This window comes from Tenrec ecaudatus, chromosome 10, assembly GCF_050624435.1.
Source record: "Tenrec ecaudatus isolate mTenEca1 chromosome 10, mTenEca1.hap1, whole genome shotgun sequence".
In the NCBI taxonomy this organism is placed as follows: domain Eukaryota; kingdom Metazoa; phylum Chordata; class Mammalia; order Afrosoricida; family Tenrecidae; genus Tenrec; species Tenrec ecaudatus.
The window spans coordinates 76809627-76827844 of NC_134539.1; the positions used below are offsets into that span (position 1 = coordinate 76809627).

General features: G+C 56.3%; 1 protein-coding gene across 1 annotated transcript in view; it reads right to left on the bottom strand.

Annotated features, from left to right (window-relative positions):
• The window catches only part of HMCN2 (hemicentin 2), a 166454-nt gene that overhangs the window by 91574 nt on the left and 56662 nt on the right, over window positions 1-18218 (bottom strand). The window contains exons 21-24 of the mRNA XM_075559554.1: window positions 15850-15962; window positions 15577-15736; window positions 14393-14558; window positions 2429-2556 (exon numbers count right to left, since the gene is read on the bottom strand). Of these exons, the coding sequence (XP_075415669.1) occupies window positions 2429-2556; window positions 14393-14558; window positions 15577-15736; window positions 15850-15962 (567 nt within the window). The remainder of the gene's footprint in view (window positions 1-2428; window positions 2557-14392; window positions 14559-15576; window positions 15737-15849; window positions 15963-18218) is intronic.

The following is an 18218-nucleotide window of genomic DNA, read 5'->3' on the forward strand; positions in this document are numbered from 1 at the left end:
GCCAAGAGAGGGGTCAGGGCAGGGCTCCTCATACCTGCACACAGCTGACCAGCCAACACCTGGATTTGTTGAGAAGGCATTAGGAACTCACACACACCCTCCCCGAAAAAGAATAGCGCCAGACTCAGGAGGCAGCACTCCTTGTGCTATGGCTCCAGACCCACAAGAGACCCACCACCTGGGGAAACTGAGGCCCAGAGGGGGAAACTGAGGCCCCGAGACAGACTCCAGGGCACACAACCGGATCAAGAGGCAGCACACAGCTCAAAGTCCACTGTCGGGGGAGGCGGCATCATGACTCAACCTCTCAAAACTGAGCTGGTGCCTCAGTTTTCCCTCACATCAAAGTCGTCCTGAAGATATGCAGACCTGGCCCAGGAATCGGGCTCATTCACCTTGCTCCTTGGCCCCTTCAGCAGAGGGGCGGCTCAGGTGGTGAGGAGTTTTCTTTTTGGGGTTCATGTTTTCAAGGCATGCGCTCATCCTCCAGCTCATCCAGAGCTGCCCACAGGGTGGTGGATGCTGGGGTGATTTTGCAGATGTGGAAGCTGAGGCTTGATCACGGCCACCCACTGACTCAGCTGGCAGGAGCTGGAGCAGCCAGGAGCGGGACCGCATGGGCCTTGGTGAATTCTTAGAGGCCTGGACCCCAGGGGCGCCAGTGCTGCTCCAGGACTGGCCCCTCAAGGAGGTGGGGGGCGGGCCTAAGAATGCCCATACACACCCTTCAGAGCTTCTGAAGAGGAGCCTGGAAAGACCACCCCTCAGTGCAGGGCCCCACTACCTGGAGCACACTCTTCCTAGGTACATGAGGATGTGATACCGCATCTGCTTGTCTGTCTGTCTTTCTCCCTATAACACTGACCGAAGGCAATGCCAGCTTCCACTCTGCCAAGTGCCTTACGTCACTGACAGTTTCTGATGACCATCGGACTGGCATTGCTGCGGCCCCATTGCCCAAGGGGGAAACTGGGACCCAGAGAGACCAAGTAAATGGCCTCAGGTCACACAGCTAGTGAGCAGTGGAGCGGGAGTTTGAGCCCAGCTCTGCTGACCTCCGAGGAACGCTGGCAGGCAGCATGCTGACGTGCTAACCCTCTAGGTCAGTAGTTCAAGCCCACCTGCTGCTTCCTGCTCCTGTAAAAATGTCCAGTCTCCAAACCTCAGGGGGCAGCTCCACTCTGTCCTGTTGTCAGGAGCCAGAGAGTTGGTTCTGACCCATAGCAACCCTACCCACTGCCCGGTCCCCTGCCATCCTCACGATCGTCCCTGTGCTGAGTCCGGCGCTGGAGCCAGTCCATCTCCTGGAGGCCCTTCCACTGTCTGCTGCCCCTCCATTTTTACCACGCTTCGTGTCCTCCTCCGGGGCTGGTCTCTCCTGACACGTCCAAGGGTATGAGACAAACCCACGCCACCCCGGCCTCTAAGGCGCAGTCTGGTTGAACTGCTTCCAAGACAGATTTGTCTGTCTTACGTGTGGCTCCGAGTTGCAATTGACCAGAAGGCCCTGGGCTGGGACTAATGACTTGGGGGGCCTTGATCATTTTTAACCCCCTCCCTGCTTCCCATCGACGGACACATTCATGAAAGCGTTGCAGCTGCCCCCTGTTCGGGCCTCGGTGTGCCCCAGTGTGAAAGGGACCGCTCAGGGCGTCAAGGGTTGGGCAAACGGCTTCTTTAAAGGGCCAGACTATAAACACGGCATCCCCGGGGGCCAGACAGCCTCTGTTTCCGTTACCCCCTGCCACAGGCCATACATAAGCAAGAGTGTGTGGCTGGGTTCCAGTGACACTTTATTTATGGACACGGAAGTTTGAGTGTTGTCTGATTTGTCCCTCCACCCCCTCCCCTTTCAGTCATGGGAAGGCTACCCTTCTCTCGCTCCAGGGCTTAACCAGCAGAGGTCTGGGGAGGTGGGCAGAGCTGGCTGTCCCAGAGGCCTCCTTGGGCTCTATAAGGTGACAAGTTTCTGCCTCTTGACTACTGCGTCACCCTGCCTGGCTTCCTCTGGGCGGGCCTGGGCACAAGGAATGCCCACTTACAGGACCCCAGACTTCATGACCCACCAAGCTGCCCCAGTACCCTGCTGCCTTCTGAGGGGCAGGGCTGCTGCCGTCGGAGTCCAGATGCTTCAGCAGCTGGGTGCTGGGCAGGAGGGACTCCGAGGGGGATCTCATGAATCTGTACCCATCACCACCTCCAAACTCTAGGCTCCTTGGGGAGTCCACACACTGGGCAGATGATCTCAGACCACACCCTCCCACTGTCCCCCTTCCCGGAACCCCCTTCCCGGAGCCCCTCAGAGAACCCCAAGTCCTCCCGACACCCTAGGTCTCTGGCAGGCCAGTCCTCCACCCTCATGGGGCGTCTGGACAGCCTCTCCAGGCCCACCCACAGTACGGGATGAGGACAGGAAACCCCGACTTACCTTGCACACTGAGAACATAGCGGCGGGAAGCAAAGCCTGCGGGGTTACTGGCTGTGCACTGGTAGCGGCCACTGTCACTGACCTGGGCCTGGGCCAGACGGAGTGAGCCTGATGGGAGAAGACTGTGCCTGCAGAAGGAGGGGGACATTGGTGAGGCTCTGGTCAGCCCCCGCTCCACTGCGAAGGCCTCAAAGCCCAACATGAGTCAACCACCTCTCCTAGGAATCCTTCCAGGGGTAAAAAATGACACTGTTCTGACAGCGGGGCCTTTGGCTCTGGGGGCTCTCCTTGGCCTCCATCCATACCCCAGCCACCTCATGACCCAGATGCAAAGCTCGGGAGCTGCCTGGTCAGGGCCTCGCCCCAGCCCTGCTGTGTGACACGACATAAGTTCATCGGTTTGGGTTGGAGCCCAAACCCTGAACCTTTCCTAGCTGTGTGACCTTGGATAGGTCCCTTCACCTCTTAGAGCAGTGGTTCTCAATCTGTGGGTCACGACCCCTTTGGGGGTCAAAGACCCTTTCACAAGGGTTGCCCGATTCATCACAGTAGCAAAATGACAGTGATGAAGTAGCAACGAAAATAATTTTATAGTTGGGGGGTCACCATACAATAGGAACTGTAGTATAGGGTGGAGGCATTAGGAAGGTTGAGAACCACTGTCTTAAAGTCTCTGTGTCCTCATCCAGAGATTGGGGAGAAGGGCCTGCCCTGGGGCTGGGGAAGAAGCCACTCTGGGCCCAGACGAGGGCCTGGCACCTAGTCATGTCTGTCACCATGTCATCTATTTTGTCTGCTGGCAGCTGCCCTGCCTGGAAGGAATGAGGCACCATTGAGGAGGAGACCAGGACCTCGAGAAGATGCCAACAGCCTGGATAGCCCCTGCCCTGAGTGCTGGGCCTGAGTCTCGAGTCTTTGGCTGTGAAGTGGCCCAGGTCTTCTCTGGGGGCTCTCCAGAAGGAAGCCATTGGGCCCCACAACCCACAACCCAACTTATCTTGCTGAAGTCACCTGGCCCCATCCCACAGGAATCCAGGACCCCCAGCCAGACTCCTGCAGCTGGGCCAGACCCCAGGGGGCCCCTGCAGACATGATGTCACCAGCCCATATGTGCTAGCTCCCTGAAGACCTGACCCTCATAAAACCGAAAGAGCAGCTGTGGCCACTGGGCCTTGTTGGTCCTGAGAGCCAGCACGGGGGTGGGAGACCCCAAATCCAGTTGTCCAGCCTCTTGGGGCTGGAGTCAGACAACCCCAAATTCCAGTCCAAGCCTACCCCTGCTTTTTGTTGAGCCTCAGTATCCTCCTCTGTTAAATGGGATTGCCGTGGCCCCGCCCTTCCCAGACAGCTGCAAGGGCCGAGGGAAGGCCAGGGGACCGGCTATCTCACGGGGCAATGCGCTGCCTGTGCAGCCTCAGTGCTGCTTGACTTGCCCTGCAGGACAAGATCTTTGGGGACAACCATGAATGGCAAACTGGGCAGTGGTCTCAGGACCCCAGCTCAGGGCCAGACCACCTGCATCCTGCTCTGGCCTACACCTGCTCTGCGAGGCTGGATAAGTTGTTGTGGACAACAGAGACCATGTGTTCCTGATCCCACAGCAGGACTTCAACAACCGCCCACAGAGCAGGGCCCCGGGCAGAGACACCCAACAAAGGCAGCCTCGAGAGTTGGGGTACTGTCCATTCATCCGCACTGTGCCTGGCGCTGCTTCCAGCTTTCAAACAGGGGCATACGGGCACACGGGGGAGGTGTGCGCAGTGAGTTCATGGGTGCTCAGCTGGGATTCCCGGTGGGACTGGGCCTCGGTTTGTGAGTGTGGTCCCTTTTGGGAGCCCTGTGGCATAGTGGTTATGAGTTGTGCTGCAGTCCACAAAGTCTGAGGTTCTAAACCACCAGCCGCTCCGAGGGAGAATGACAGGGGTTTTCTAGTCCCCTTAATAGTCACCCATGAGCCTTTGGAACCCACAGGGCAGGTTCCCCTGTCCTGTCCTACAGGGTCACGAGGATCGATGGCAGGGAGTTTGGTCTGGTTTTCAGGCACATAGGTTCTGTCTCTCCTTCCTCCCCATCCTCTCTCGCTCTCTCCCCGACCCTCTTTCTGCACCCCACTGCCATCACCACCTGGGGCTGCCCATGTGGGTCTCATGCAGGGAGGAAGCAGTGCTGCTGAGCTGCAGACCCACTGCTCCCTCTTGCAGGAGGACCGTGGCCTCATCAGAATCTCCCAAGGGCAGGCGACACATGCAGATTCCCAGGCCGCTCCCCAGGAACTCTGATTCAGTGGTGGTGGGGGGCACAGAGGGAGCCCATGTAAACTGGGGTTTGAACAAGGCCTCAGGCAGGTTTGATACAGGTGATCGGAACCCACCCCTCGGAGACACCACCTGGGGCCACAAAGAAGAGCCTCTGGCCCAAGAAGTAGTCTGGCGGACCCCGTGGGAAGAGGTTTGATGGCCAGGGCCCCCTCACAGGGTGGTCTTGTGCTAAAGATTCCCCCGCCCGGAGCCTCCGCTTCCTGACCTGGAGCCAGGGAGGGGAGGAGACGTATACCCAGTTCATGGGTGCAGCACCAGATGCCAGGATCTAGTGGTGCTGGGTCTGGGGCACACTAAGCGCTTGGCCCTGCTGTGAACGCATCTCGAACACCCTGGGACAGTCTGGATATGCCCACGCTCCAACCAGCTGTCGACCAGCCCTCAGGAATAACAAATAAACACGCCTCTGTTCTTCTTTAACGTGCGGAGGGAAAACACAAATCCTGTTTATTTGTCCCAGAACAGGTAAACATTGCCCCTGTCTGGCTCTGCTTCCCCAGCCTGGATTTTCTCAATCCACAGTGCTTTCTAAGTTAAGTCAACACCTACCCAGCCAGGGCAACGCATCCGAGGCCAAGACACATGTCCAATCAGACGCAGGGCTGGGACGCAGTCCCCACCCCCAGACCTTGCCTCCATACCCTCCCCTGGTAACCAGGGATTGTGGGGCCACTGGAAAGAGCTCTGGGCAAGGAATCAGAAGCTCTGAATCCGAGGTCTAGTTCTGCCACAGCCACCTGGGCAAGCTGGGGCAATTGGCATCTCTGAGCTCCATCTGGAATGACTCTGCCTTCCAGGCCTCCAAACACGGTCAGCTTGGTAAAGCCCCTAGGGGCCCTAGTGACATCGCGGTTACGAGTTGGGCTACTAGCCTCAAGGACAGCAGTTAAAAACCATCAGCAGCTCAAGAGGAGAAAGAAGAGGCTTTCTACGCTCTTAGAGATTTACAGTCTCAGAAATCCAGGGGGACAGTTCTATTCTGCCCTAGAGGATCACTATGAATCAGAAACAACTTGATGGGAAAGAGAGAGAGAAAGTAGAGCCCCTCCCCTGTCTCCCTCCCTGTGAGGGGCAGAAGGTAAGAATTCAATGGTGGGAACTCCCTGGGGAGTTCAAACCCCAGTTTACATGGGCTCCCTCTGTGCCCCACACACACACACAGAAACCATTCTCAACCACAAGCATTGGCAACATGCTGTCTTTTCTATTTAAGCAGGACACCCTGGTCATTTCTCAGAAAGGAAGAAATGGGAGAAGAGAGAGACCATTTTAGAGATGGATAAGCTGAGGCCTCCCAAGACCAAAGAATGCCGTGCCTGCTCTAAATTCGGATCTGGCCACGTTCCTGCCCTGCTCCCCAAGGCAAAAGCCAAGTTTGGTTGCATGGCCTGCAGGCATCTGCATGACTTACTTAGCCCCATCTTCCCTCCCCTAACCTTATCATCATGCCGACATACCTCTACCTATCTACAGATCCGTAACTTCTTTATCTGCACACACAAAGAAGGGCTTTAAAACTGGACTGGAGCGTAGCGTCATCGTTCTCTAGTTTGCTCTAACAACATTGTATTTTCTGGGTTAACATGTATCAGAAGCAGAGCTTCAGCCGTGTTGTCTCCTGCATGGTGACCCTGGGTCACAAGTTCATCCTGCAAGGAGAGCAGGTCCTTCTCACCTCCACTCACACACCTTGGTCCTTTCTCCTAACTAGGCATCACCTTCTCCAGGAAGGCTGCCAGGATGCGCCAGGCAGGTGGGGGCCTCCTATAGCTGCCTGCGCCTCCCCCATCACAGCCCACACCTGCATGGGCTTGTGACTGTCTGTCACCTGCCAGTCTGTCCATTGGACTGTGGGCCCCAAGAGTCTTTGGCGCTCAGAACCTTGTCCGGGTCTGGCCGGCGAGCCCTGCCCTAGCTCTAGGGAGACTTAGGCAAAGGGTGGAGCAGGAGCAATGGGCCTGGCTGGACACGAGGTGGCCTCGGGGACTTCCAGGGCAGCCCACTGCCTCCTCCCCTGCCCTCTGCCCCTCACTGATCTCCTTCCCAGTTCCCAGGGGTTCATTGAGAGGTTTGGGGTCTGCAGCTTAGAGGACAGGAGAGGTGAGAGGAAATGGAGGCACCAAGGGTCTCCCAGGAGGGGACTGCCGCGGAGGGGGCGGCGGCGTAATGAGCGGGAACAGGCAGGCTCCTCGTGGTAACACAGCCAGATGGCTCCGTGAGGCCCAAGATGAGAATGCGGGAGGTTGGTAGGGAATTTCCTGTTGATGAGATGAGCCTGTGCTTTCCAAAACTCCCACTGCCAGCCCCACGCACTCAGATGGAGAGAGCGGTGGGCCATCAGGGGACCCGGCAGGGTCCCACCGCAGAGAGCACTGCCCTGGACCTAGGTGGGGAGCTAACGTAATGCCCTGCGTCACTCCTGTCTCCCTCATTCCGCACGCACACCTCTGAGCCAGGCCTGCTCTCTCTCTGGGGGACGCAGGGAAGCTTCCCCGATGCCTCAAAGGGGGCAGGCTCCAGGTACACACACCTGGGCTCGCTCACACCTGTGACCGCCTGCCATGTCTGGGAGGAGGAGCTGCAATCCAGTGTGTCTCCAGCTCCTAGCACTGAACTTGGCCCCTAGTAGATGCTCAATGAAGATTTGATGGCAGATACCAGCTGCCCCTCCACCATGCCCTTGGCTCTCCCTATCTCCCCACCCGTCTCAGGGCCAGCTGTCCTCCAGCCCCTCCACGAAACCTTCCTTGAGGACCCCAGGGGGTCAGGGTTCCAGGCCAAGTTCACCTGGTCTGCTCATCTACCACCAATTGCCACTCATTCATTCAATCAGCAAAGAGCCAGATGCTGGCTGCTGAAGCTAAAGAAAGGTCCCTGTCCTCAGAGAATGTAGAGTCCGAGTGAGTTCCTTCTCGGTCTCCCTGGCTGTCTCCATGTAAGGCATTCAGGTCACCAGCACCCGCAGCCCCAGGGTGTGAGCAGGGGCTTCAATGGCCACCAAGCACTCAGCCCCCCAATGAAGGCCAGCCATCATCCACCCCTCACGCAGTCAGCACCACTCAACCGATACCCATTGGGAGTCAACTTCAAGTCAGGTTCTGTGTTTGTCTTCTGGGGCTTGACAGGGTTTGCGGCTGGGCCAGGCACGGGTCCCACCCACCAGGACCCATCAGGCTGGAGCGCCGTGGCCCCACGGCTGGCAGCCCCAACAGTGATTGTGGAATCACGGGTCCTTGTCAAGAGCTGCCAATGTGGAAGCTAAGCTGGAGGAACCATAAGATCCTTGGGAACTGAACAATATGGAATGGGGAGGAGTAGGCCACCCCCGGAAGCCCAGGCCAGGGAGACTCTCCAGCGACGGCACCGAGGCTGTAGCAGCTGCTGACCACGGAGCCACCGTGCAGCTGGGCACCTGCCACGCCCATTCTCACCCCCAACCACCACATCCGTAAGTCAGGCAGATCCTGCGATCTCCAGCCCCTTCTACCAGCCCTTCCACAGCCACACAGCTGCTCGGGGCAGAAGTGGGACGGCCCCCTACCGCGCCCACTTTCCTCACTGCTGTGCTGCGCCAAAGGTTCGCCTCCGCGGTTGAACTCCTGGGACTTTGCTCTGGAAAGAGAGCCACCGAACATCAACCATCGGCTGACCAGGACCGGCTTAGCTGCAGCTTTTCTCCTGGGTCATCAGCACCCCAACTGCCACCAACCCCTCTCAGTGCCGGGTTCGCTGGGGCCACAGCCAGGGCAGGGGAGCCCGTGGGGGGCCAACCGTCCTATCCCACCCTCTGGGGTGGGACACAGGGGTTGGGGGAGGATAAAAGGGGGAAAAACCAGGGGCAGCGAGACAGAAGCAGCTCCATCTTCACTGTCTGTTCTGTCCCGCCACCAACCCCTCTGCTCCCCCCCCCCCCAATGCTGCCGGGCTTGGCCCTGTGAGAGACCCTGGCCCGCTGCCCCTGGGAGCCAGCCAGGAGCCCTCACAGCTGTCCCAGCCCCACATCAGAATCCCAAACAAACACTGTTGCCTAGAAACACTGCCTCACCCCAGCATCCCCAGGCTGAATCATGGGACCAGAGCTGGTAGACCAAGGCCTGCCCAGCCCTTTCATTTCCCAGACTGGAAGACTGAGGCCCGGAGCTGTCGAGTTCACGGAGGGAGTTGGGGGCAACCTGAGATGAGCCCCGAGGCCTCTTGCCACCGTGTAAGGCACGGCTCCAGTGAGCCCTCTCCTGGTGCTATTCCCATACAGTGCTGGGCACGACGTTGCTCAGTAAACGCTGCTCGTTGACTTCAAGTTTGAATTCACAGCCCAGACACAAAAGCAACAGCCTCTCACGAGAGCAGGCATCTGGCAAACATTCCCACCCTTGACCTGAGCCCTCATTTCGAGCCTATGCCCCCAAGGAAACGGACCAGAAGATAGAGCGGAGCATTTGTGCAAAGATGCTCCAGCCGCCTGTCCAGAACTTTCTAAAGTTGGCGATTAATCACACGCCCCAAACAGAGGGACAGCGTCACAAGGATGAGAGCTGGACGCTCTGGAACGCTGTTTTGCCCTTAACGTGAAAAGACAGAAACGGAGCAAAGGAAGGCGGGGGGAGGGGGGGAGGGAGAATCGATCATAGGGCAGAATGGAAGACCCACGAGAGCACCACGTGGACATCCACACATCAGCCGGGACGGTGAACAAGCAGAGTGGCGGCAAAACAAATGGTTGCTCAAGCCCGGGGATGTTTTCTTTGAAGAGGATTTCCCGACTCTGGGACTTGAGAAAACTGACGCTTCGAATATTCTCCAGAATCTCCTGAGAAGATAACTCTCCTGCTCTGGGCTCAGAAGTGCAGCGTGAGCGTGTCTGTGGGTGTTCTTGTCTGTCTGTCTGTCTGTCTGTCTGTGTATCTGCGTCTGTGTGTGTGTCTATGGGTCTGCATCTGTATGTTCAGGCCCAGGCCTGGGAGCTGGGGATCCCAGTCCCCCCACAAGCACATGCCTGTGTTTCCTGCCCCAATGGACTGTGAGTTCCACTGCCTCCCTCCATCCCTGAAGGCTGCGGGACAAGACGGACAGCCACTCCTGTCACACAGAGGTGGGGAGGGTGGAGGAGGCCTCAAAGGGACACATCTTGTTCCTGAACTCTGGCCGCACCCAAAACGTCCGAGAAACAGTTTGACACCCTGGTGCCTGCACTTCTGCTGGCGATGCTAACTGCACTGTGTGGACTCTTCCCCACCGGCCACCACAGAGCCAGGGGGGGCCTTCCCAGGACCCTGCCTGTGTGGAGGTAGCTCAGGACGTGTGCAGGGAGCACAAGCCCCGGCCCAGAGGGACAGGACTCAGTGGGTAGCAGGCCAGGCCTCCAGCCCCCAGCAAGGCAGCTTTGACACTGTGTCTGCGAGAGTCTCTGTGGCAGAATCGCTGTGTGTCTGTAAGAAACAGGTCTTTGTTCTGTGTGGGAAATTGTTAGAGGGCCCCAAGCCTGTCGGTGAATCTTCAGATACCGATCAGAAGTCGGTGAGGGTAGCCATGGCAGCCTCAACGTGGGGACAACCCTCGTGCCACCACCAGATGAGTGGATAAGCCACACTGGGGAACCATCTGCATCAGGAGAAAAGGCGCTTTCCTTCATGAGGACCACAGGAACGATCCTGAACGCGGGGTGCCCAGAGAAAAGTCTAGACGCAGAGGGTGCCCGGGCACCTCGGGGTTCCACATCTACAAATGCCCGAAATAGACACATCTGTAGAATCAGAAAGCAGATGAATGGTTGCCCCGAGGGCTGGGGGTGCGGTGGGGACGCAAATTGCTTGTTAATGGATATGGGTTTTGGGGTTTTTTTTGGGGGGGGTGATGAAAATATTCTAAAATTGCTGGGTCAATGGCTACACAGCAATGTGAATGCACTACAGACCACCGAATTGTATCTTTGAGGCAGCTGGATTATGTGGTGAACATCTCCATCAAGCTGCTAATGTTTTTTAAACGCCATGAGGCGCGAATGAAATGACCAATATGAGGAGATTAGCATGGTGGTGTTTTTCTTTACATTGTATTGACGTTGTTGCTGCTGCTGGAAACATCCACCGGCAGATTGGCACCATTTCAACGCTTTCTGCAGGTGCGATGTGGCAGCAGGGATTACAGTCTGTGAGTCCTGAAGCCACGCCCCCTCTTCTGAGCGGTTCCTCCCTCATTAACATAAACCCGCTGCCCTCCGAGGGCCTTAGCTAATCTTCCAAGTTGCAGCTGTCACCTTGATCCCTTACAGATCCCTCTGAAGAGAGCTGATGCTCAAGGCAGACGTTTCACTAGTTCAGCTACACCAGCGGTGGTTTTTCAGAAGACTCCCAGATGTGTTTAACTTAAAGGTCAAAAATGACCGTCCTCAGGGCAATTGGTTCAGGAATTCAACCACTCTCCGTGGCTCCAGAGAGTCTAGAGTCCACTTGAAATTCTGTTCTGTGTCCCTCCCCCACCCCCATGTGATTAGGATTCTCCTAGAGAACCATCTATCAGAGGTTCCCAAAGGAGCCAGTTGTTCCTGAGGCAGTCAGTCACATGGTCCATATCTGCCTCCGATGTCTGACTCTCTCTCTCTCTCTCTCTCTCTCTCTCTCTCTCTCTCTCTCTCTCTCTCTCTCTCTCTCTCTCGTTCCAGATGAGTAGAAACAATGATTGCATCTTGTATGGGCCACTTGCATGCTCTTTAAGCGACGGTGCGACTGGCCCTAACAGCTCGTGAGCAGTCGCCTAAGGTGCACCCGCGGGTCACTCCCAGAGCAGAGGAGGAAGGATAAGTGTGGAAACTGAAAGACACTGGAAGCCACTCGACCTTTGGATGCACGGACCACACAAACACGCCAGTCTCCACACAGCTCTGAAAATGGCTGCCTTAGCAAGTCCTGGAGAGGGTGGAGCAAATCACCAAGACCTAACAGAGGCCCAGCTTCCTGTTCAGAATGACACAGGTAGGACCTTTGAGACTAGGGTCCTTAGTCTCCTTCCAGGTGGGAACTGAACGCACACCTGTGTTGAAATCATCAGCTCAGATCCAAGGACCAAGTGGAGAAGGATGGGAGAGGAGGAGGCATGGAAATGGGAGACCCAAGGAGACCGCAGAGAGCATGACAATACATGGGGGTGATTGCAGTGGATGAGTTGAAACAAAATGTTGAGCATAACACTGACATTCTGTTCTATAAACCTTCACCTAACAATAAAAAGTTAAAAAAACAAAAACAAACCCAGGGGTTATACAATGAACCGTGAGGTAGAATAGAAATACTAAACATGTTATGAAGCCAATGAGCAGAATTGGTCTCATAAAGCCATAACCCTAACCTTCCAAACCAAGAAACCCTATCCCATGATAGGGTGTTTGGTTGGCTGTAAGTAGCCTCGGCCCCAGCTATTTTGCCATTGTTATAAATAGATCTATCACAGAGCTTTCGACGATGCAACTTCTTAGAGATGCACAACTTATGGACAGCAATTACAGTGACCGGCTACGCAAGCCTACCCTTAGCCAAGGCGGTATTTCCATCGCTGTTCACCACCACCACACCCCCACTCCCGCCCTCCCTCCTGTTCCTGGTCACTACTAACAAACTCTGGTCTCCGCATGTGGCTGTGCTCATCTTCTTAGACCAACAAGGCCACACACGGCTTGTCCTGCTGTGATTGACCACTAGGCTCAGCACCATGTCTTCAAGCCCCACCCAGCCCGTACGTAACCCAAGGCTCCGTTTCTCCCACTGGCTGGGTGGGTCTGCAGCACATGGACGGGGCCCAGTTTGCAATTCCGATATTCATCTGCTGATGGACAGCTGAGCTGGTCCCACCTTTGAGCTCCTGTAACACATCCGTGTTCCAATCTGCTTTGTGAGCCTCCGGCTCCCACGTCCTTGGGGTATGGACCTGGGATTACTGAGTCATGTGGGTGTCACAGTATTGTGACATCGCCCACAGCTGCTGTACCATCTGCTCCCCCCCCCTCCCCTGCACTGGATAAGGGTTCCCACTGCCTCACATCCTCATCGGCACTGTCATTTTCTGTTCCTTCTATCTTCATCATCCTAGTAAGACGGTGACTTTGTTTTTAATGCTGGAGAGGATGCCCTGGTTTGAAAAGGCAACGAGGAATGACAAAGGGAGCCTTTCTGAGCACTTGGGATGTACAAAGTGTCGCCACCCATCACACGGACCCTCTCACCTTCCACAAGAGCACGATTTCAATACGGCCCCCTTTACAGAAAGCCCTTTATGGGGCTTTCTACTCCCGTAAACTGTTAGTCTCAGAAACGCACAGGGACTCTTTCCCCTCGAGGGACACTCTGAGCCGGCATGGACCCGGTGGCCGTGAGTTATAGATGGAGGGACACGTCCAGAGGAGGAGTAGCCATCCCAGGTCACGGGGAACTGATGTGAATCCACAGCCAGGGGCTGAGTTCTGAACCCACTGCCCCTGCCTCTGCAGTGCCCGTCATCCTTTTTCCTCATTTAGATAAACTCCGGAACCTCATCCGTCTCCGGGGGGAAAATGCAAGCCAGCAAGGAGTGGCGAGGGCAAGGGAAAGAACAAAATTCTAGGATTGCAAAAGTGGTTCGTGCAAATTTATGGCTCCCAGTTGATCTATTATCGCATCACAAGGAGGGGTGAACAAACCGGAATGTGCTCCCCCCTTTCAGTCTCAGCCATAAATAAGTGTGCGCCTGGCCACCCCGCCAGCCCGCGCTCAGGACCAGGCCTTCTAGGGAGAGGCACATGTGTGTGTGTGCCGCTGAGTCCAGCTCCTCACAGAGCACCCCACAGCCCTCCCCAGGCACCAACGCACCCAGTCCGGTGTCCTCACAGATCCCTGTCCCCTTGTTGGCACAGGACCCCAACCGCCCTCAGAGGGTGCAGATGCTGGCTCAAAAGCCCACCAAACCGATGTTCTCAGATTTGTGTGGGTGCTGGGGGATGGGCTGCTGGGGACCCGGCTTGGTCTGGAATTTCTCAAAGATCTCGCCAAGGTTGATGTCACTGGCTAGGCCTGCAGTCCACTCTCAGGGTCAAGGGTCCCTCTCCTGTTAGCCAGAACCTACAGGATAGAAAACCCCCCTGCCCTGGGGGAGGGGTTGGGGGGCTTGGAGGGGCTAGGTAAAGCTCAGCACTGAAAGATGCCCAGGGCCAGCCTCCTTGCTCACTTCCCACTGCCCGATCCCAAGGCGGGGCCTGCAGAAGGCTGAAGGGAGAGGGAGAAGCTGAGTCAGACCATCTGGCTGCCAGACACCTGGTGCCTCAGCAGTGGGGGCTCAGGGAGTCTGGGTGATGATCAGGATGCACCCCAACCCTGGCCACTCGCCCCACCTATCTGCCTTAATCTCCCCGGTCAGTTCCCGTCACAGGGGCTGCTGATCAGAATAAATAAGATACTGCCCTCAGGAGCCAGGGGCCATTACCCAGTGGGAGCCACACCCTGGGTGTCCACGCACCCACTGAGGCCCACCAAAATGCTGCAGGAGGTCTTCGGACCCCTGCAGGACATAAAAAGTCTAAGTGTGGAAATAAGTAAACACCCCTGGGGGGGGGTGCTGTCCACAGGCTCCACCAACTATCCCTCAAACCTCACATCCATCCACCTGAGGCTAATCGATTGGTTACCTGTCTGGGACAAGTGGCATGGGGCGGGCGTCCTTTGTCCAGGTCACCAGGGGAGTTGGGGAGCCTTGGGCCTCACAGTCCAGGGTCACCTCTTCACCGGCCTTAACCGTGACTCTCAGGGGCAGTTCTTCCTCCTGTGACCCTTTCACCTGAATCCTGGGCTTGGCTGCGGATGGAAGCCAATAAGGGGTTGTGAGCAGGGAGGATAGGGGCTGGCGGAGATGGGAGCAGCTACCCAGGAAGCAGCGGTGGGGCCTTGACCCTTGGGAGCCTCAGGCAGGTGCAGCAAGTTTCTACATCACACGGAAGGAACAGGCTGAGTGGGGCGGGGATCCGATCCTCCTCCTCCCTCTTCCCACATCTCCCCCTCAGAACCCCGTATTCCTGTGATGGTCCCCTATGGCAGCAGTTTAACCCTCTCGGGCTTCTCTGCCTCCTCCTGTCCTGCCCTGGGGACATTCCAGAAGATTCCATCCTCCTCTGGCTCCCTTCCCCCTCTGGGCCATCTCACTGATCCCCACGACATCAACCAAACTGTCTGGAGTCCTCTCAAGCCCCGTGGGGGATTTATAATGACCTGGGCAGCCTCGCCCCTGCACGGGATGTCAGGGACACAGCAGCAAATGAGACAGGCTAGTCCCCACGCTCGTGGCTCTTTAAGGTACATGGGCACATCGACACCAAGATGCAGTTACTATTTAGTCTTGGTTGTGTTGAGTGCTCTGGAGGAGCGCTGTCAGATTATGTGCAGCAAGATGACTTGACCCGGGAGGGCTGTCAGGGAGAGCATTCCACACGGAAGGAACCGTGTGAGCAAAGGTCCTGGGGAAGCACTGAGCATTCAGGGAAATGAAAAAAAGCCGGAGCGACTGGGGCACAGAGAGTGGGGAAGGGGCAAGAGAGAGGGATGCCGGAAGGTTGGCAAGGGCCAGTGCAGGGCCTGTGGTCATCCCAAGGGGGCTAAGAACTGCCTTCAAGTTTGCCCGTGGCGCTTGGGACAGTGCCCCAAGAGGGGGGGTGGGTTTGATCTATGTGTTTTCGGAAGAAGAGATTTTAGAGACAGGGTTGTTCAGAGGTCATTCATCTTCAGGGTGCCAGGAAGATGCAGGGAAGGCCAGGCTGACCATTCCTCTGCCCCCACGCTGGCCGAGCCCCTCTCCCAGAGGGGCACTGCCAGCACTCACTGTTCACAGACAGCCACATCTCCTGGCTGGAGAAGCCCACAGTGTTGGTGGCCGTGCAGACGTAGGCCCCTGCATCCCGGGCAGATGGCTGGGTGATGACCAGAGTGCCATCCTGACTCACATTGTGGCGGGGACCCAGGGAGGTCAAGGTATTGGTTTCCTAAGACAGAGCCACAGGTGGCATCAGCAGAGCACCCACACTCCACAGCACTTGCTGCAGTCCCCTCCCATGATGCACTAGGGCCCACCTATCCCGTATCACGCCCTGCTCACCTGCGTCCAGGTAATGGTTGGGGTGGGAACTCCCGAGGCCACGCAGGGAAGAGAGGCTGGAATGCCTTCATTGGTGACGTGGTGGGTGGCAGTGGTCTGGATTCTGGGTGGCACTGTTGGAAACAAACCAATTTGAACAAGAAGATAGAAACGGCATCCCACATGCAGGCACCAGCACTTGGCTGGGGCAAGGCGTTGCCCTGGGCAGGAACCGACTGCCCCATTTCTGGGCTCCGGGACTTCGGATAAACCAGTGGCTCTTTATGTACACTTATTTCCTGACCCCCTGAAAAGGTTAAAGTCACTCTTTTTTTCTGTTCCTTCCCTCAGGGATGGACAGAGGAGAAAGGGCAGGGGACAGGGCTCCTGAACACCCAAAGTCAAGCCAAGCCTCCTGTCATTAGTTCAACTCCAACCCCGAGCAACCCTGAGCAGGGTTCTGGAGCCTGTACAACTTTAAGGGGACTGACGGCTTCAGTATCTTCCTGTGCGACAGCAGGTGGGTTAGCCCTTGACCCAATGCACTTTACAACATGTCAAATCCACAAAGGGGAAGGGCCACAGCTGGGAAGGAAGGACTACTTGCTCCCACTTAAAATGATTAAATGTAAGTAACACCCCCCCTTATTCCTCACCCATCAGACTTAAAAACCAGTGTGAGTGGTTACACTGACTCCCATCGAGTCAATGCCAACTCAGAGCAACCTAACAGGACAGAGTAGATCTGCCCCTTGAGTTTCTGAGACTGTAACTCTTTAGCGGAGTAGAAAGCCCCGTCTTTCTCCCACGGGATGGCTGGCGGTTTCCCACTGCTGACCTTGCAGTTAGTAGCCCAAGCTGTGGCCGCTGCGCCACCAGGGCACCTCATGAGTAGTGATCAAAGGAAATAAAACAAAACTGAGACTGATGTCAATTCTTTGGGTGACACACAAGCTAGTTTCATACAAAAAGAAAACTGTCAACTCCATTCTGAGCATCACGCAGAGTTGCAGGCCTGCCAACAGTGGTCGCTAAGAGAGGCGAGGGAAGCAAATATTGGGACCCAGAAGCCCCATGAAGGAGGGAAACGCCCTTCCAGGATCCCAGGCAGCCACAGCCCAAACCAACCCCCCCACCACCTCCCGCAAACCATCAAGTGGATCCCAGGGCATGGCGACCCCACACGTGACAGGGTAGAACTGCTCCATGGAGTTTCTGTGGCTGTCACCTTTCAAGACAGCAGATCACCTGGCCTCTCTTCCACACTCCTGCACAGGGAGGGCTAGAACTACCACCCTTACGGTTAGCAGCTGAGTGCAAACTCTGCGCTACTGATGAGCCGTGTTTGGCAAGTCAATACACATGTGTTGGATAGAAATGAATTGGGTCGAGAGAGACCAGCTGGCCCGGCAGACATGCAGGGAATCAGGGCGCGGCACTCTGCAGAAGCAGCCACGCGTGGGCTGGCTGCGTGGTCTCGATGAGCTACCTCACCGCTCAGCGTCCCAGCTTGGAAATTCAGTCTTTAAGTGGCCTGCTTCTTAGAGCTGTCGTGAAAAACCGTGGTGTTCTATTAATCGGCGATAGAAAGGCAGTGGGACTGGGTTACGTACCAGTGCAGCAGTGGGTCCCTGACATGAGGTATGGCCAGCAGCCAGGACATTGCCCAGCACAATGAGTGAACCCCAGTGTCGACTCTGGACTTCGGTTAACAGTTGTATCAGTTCATTAGTTAGAGCTTCGATGTACACACAGATGCAAGAGATTAAGAGTGGGGAAAAGTGTAGAGGTGCGGCTAGGGACAACGAGAACTCAGTACTGTCTGTGCACTTTAAAAAAACTGTTTGTAAGCCTAAAACTTCTCTGAAAAATAAAGTGTAATAAAATCACTCTGAGGTTTAAGAGAAACCATATGCAGAACCCAGCAGTGGGTTGGTGCCTGGGAAATGCGGCCTTTTATTGGATGGGGAGGGGGCGACACCAGGGTTCACAGCTCGGCCCCTCTCTGAACTCTGGGTCTTTTGCTATGAAATGGAGAAGGCTGCGTTCTTCTTGCGCGCCCCCCGGGGGGTTGATGAGCCCAATGGAAAAAGAGAGGATCACCCCGTAAAATGACCAAGCACAATCACACTCCGTGTTGTCTTGCTTGACTTTTTGCTTAACTCGCTTGTGGGATCTGGGTGGTTTCCAGAGTGCATGGTCAGCTCCTTCGCTACAGAGTCCTCGATGCACCAGCACTCTCCCAAGGCCTCCCGCCTCGCCCACCTCCGATCGCCCTGCCCTCCTTGCCCTCGCAGCTCTGCCCGTGCACAATTGCTGCCCCTTGATGTTATGCTAGGCGGGCTACCTCACCTCACTAGTGCCTGTCTCCCTTTAGACCTGAACACTGA